Source organism: Haliotis rubra, unplaced genomic scaffold (genome assembly GCF_003918875.1).
Source record: "Haliotis rubra isolate DU_JTF1 unplaced genomic scaffold, ASM391887v1 Scf342, whole genome shotgun sequence".
NCBI classification, from domain to species: Eukaryota; Metazoa; Mollusca; class Gastropoda; order Lepetellida; family Haliotidae; genus Haliotis; species Haliotis rubra.
The window spans coordinates 993,902-996,789 of NW_025767016.1; the positions used below are offsets into that span (position 1 = coordinate 993,902).

General features: G+C 45.8%; 1 protein-coding gene across 1 annotated transcript; it reads left to right on the forward strand.

The window, feature by feature from the left end:
• The first annotated feature begins 830 nt into the window (after positions 1-830).
• On the forward strand, positions 831-1,493 carry LOC124284685. Its single transcript, XM_046720787.1, has 2 exons — positions 831-977; positions 1,338-1,493. The coding sequence occupies exons 1-2, from the start codon at positions 831-833 to the stop codon at positions 1,422-1,424; spliced, it is 234 nt and encodes a 77-aa protein (XP_046576743.1). The 3' UTR covers positions 1,425-1,493.
• Positions 1,494-2,888: the final 1,395 nt, after the last annotated feature.

Consider the following 2,888-nt stretch of genomic DNA (forward strand, 5'->3'; position numbering starts at 1 on the left):
TATAGCAGTGTATAGCCGGACACGTGTATCACGTAGCTGTATAGCCGGACGTGTATAATGTACCTGTGTACCGGACACGTATCACACCTGTATCACATGTGTATCGTGTACCTGTATAGCCGGACACGTGTATCATGTACCTGTATCACGGGGCACGTGCATCGTGTACCTGTATAGCCGGACACGTGTATCATGTACCTGTATAGCCGGACACGTGTATCATGTACCTGTATAGCCGGACACGTGTATCATGTACCTGTATAGCCGGACACGTGTATCATGTACCTGTATAGCCGGACAGGTGTATCATGTACATGTATAGCCGGACAGGTGTATCATGTACCTGTATAGCCGGACAGGTGTATCATGTACCTGTATAGCCGGACAGGTGTATCATGTATATGTATAGCCGGACAGGTGTATCATGTACCTGTATGGCCGGGCACGTGTATCATGTACCTGTATGGCCGGACAGGTGTATCATGTACATGTATAGCCGGACAGGTGTATCATGTACATTTATAGCCGGACAGGTGTATCATGTACATATATAGCCGGACAGGTGTATCATGTACATGTATAGCCGGACAGGTGTATCATGTACATGTATAGCTGGACAGGTGTATCATGTACATATATAGCCGGACAGGGGTATCATGTACATGTATAGCCGGACAGGTATATCATGTACCTGTATAGGCTGACAGGTGTATCATGTACCTGTATGGCCGGGCACGTGTATCGTGTACATGTATAGCCGGACACGTGTATCATGTACCTGTATAACCGGACAGGTGTATCGTGTACCTGTATAGCCGGACAGGTGTATCATGTATATGTATAGCCGGATAGGTGTATCATGTACCTGTATGGCCGGGCACGTGTATCATGTACCTGTATGGCCGGACAGGTGTATCATGTACATGTATAGCTGGACAGGTGTATCATGTACATTTATAGCCGGACAGGTGTATCATGTACATGTATAGCCGGACAGGTGTATCATGTACATATATAGCCGGACAGGTGTATCATGTACATATATAGCTGGACAGGTGTATCATGTACATATATAGCCGGACAGGGGTATCATGTACATGTATAGCCGGACAGGTATATCATGTACCTGTATAGGCTGACAGGTGTATCATGTACCTGTATGGCCGGGCACGTGTATCGTGTACATGTATAGCCGGACACGTGTATCATGTACCTGTATAACCGGACAGGTGTATCGTGTACCTGTATAGCCGGACAGGTGTATCATGTACATGTATAGCCGGACACGTGTATCATGTACCTGTATAGCCGGACACGTGTATCATGTACCTGTATAGCCGGACACGTGTATCATGTACCTGTATAGCCGGACACGTGTATCATGTACCTGTATGGCCGGGCACGTGTATCATGTACATGTATAGCCGGACAGGTGTATCATGTACCTGTATAGCCGGACAGGTGTATCATGTACATGTATAGCCGGACAGGTGTATCATGTACATGTATAGCCGTATCATGTACCTGTATGGCCGGGCACGTGTATCGTGTACCTGTATGGCCGGGCACGTGTATCGTGTACCTGTATAGCCGGACAGGTGTATCATATACCTGTATGGCGGGGCACGTGTATCATGTACCCGCATAGAAGGGCACTTGTATCGTGTACCTGTATAGCCGGACAGGTGTATCATGTACCTGTATCATGTATCATGGACACGTGTATCATGCACCTGTATCACCGGTCACGTGTATCGTCTTCCTGTATAGCCGGACACGTGTATCGTGTACATGTATAGCCGGACACGTGTATCATGTACCTGTATAGCCGGACACGTGTATAATGTACCTGTATAGCCGGACACGTGTATTATGTACCTGTATAGACGGACAGGTGTATCATGTACCTGTATAGCCGGACAGGTGTATCATGTACCTGTATAGCCGGCACGTGTGGAGAATGCATGTCTTGGCCACGAGGACGGACATTCACAGACAACCTTTCAAGAGTTACCTCCCTTAAACGAAGCATGTCAGCCTCAACAGTCAAGATTGGACAAGAATATAGGTTGAAGACAGTAGTGGGATACAGATACACTCCCAGTGTCTAGCACCTTTGTGCGCTGGTAATCAGGTGCTTGAAAGAGTGGGTTCGAATCCCGGATGGGACTCAAAACAAACAAAGTAGGATCTGTGACAAAGTGTAATCCCAAATATAATCTTCAAAAAAGTAGCGGAACTTCCTTTTTAATTTACGGTTGAAAACAATGGGACATATATCTGGAGTCAAGCAATGTTGATATGACAACAATGAATGTTTTGAGAGTGCATCACCACCTGCAATTCCTTATGACCATAGTTGTTTGTACTGTAATCGCTGTTTATGATCGGTGTTTGACGTGAATCTGCATGTGGACGTTTTTCATTTTCAAACAAAAAAAACACTAACAACTGTTTGATGCAAGATGATTGTCAAAATTAATGGTGTACAGTGACTTATCGACCTTCTTGAAAACCATAAAATCAAGAATGTTCCCCCATGCATAGGTGGATCCAGAGGAGGGAGGGGGGAAGCAGCCCCCCATGTTGAAAGTTTGTTAAATGACCATTGAAACCCGGGTAAAAATGAAGTGTGCACCCCTCCTTTTCTCAATAGTGTGCACCCCCTTTCTCAAAAAGCTGTATCCGCCCCTGCCATGCACGTGTATGGGGCTACTGCGTTGTGCACCTGCATCCCATGCGTTGTGTTTAGGGGTGGTGAGAAGTGGTTGTGCGTTCATAAGATGTCTGTCTTTGAAGAGTTTAACGCTTATACTTCCTATCCAAATTGAATGTTCAGGTTCCCCTACTCTTCTGGACGAGTATATGACACATGTAACATAAAACCA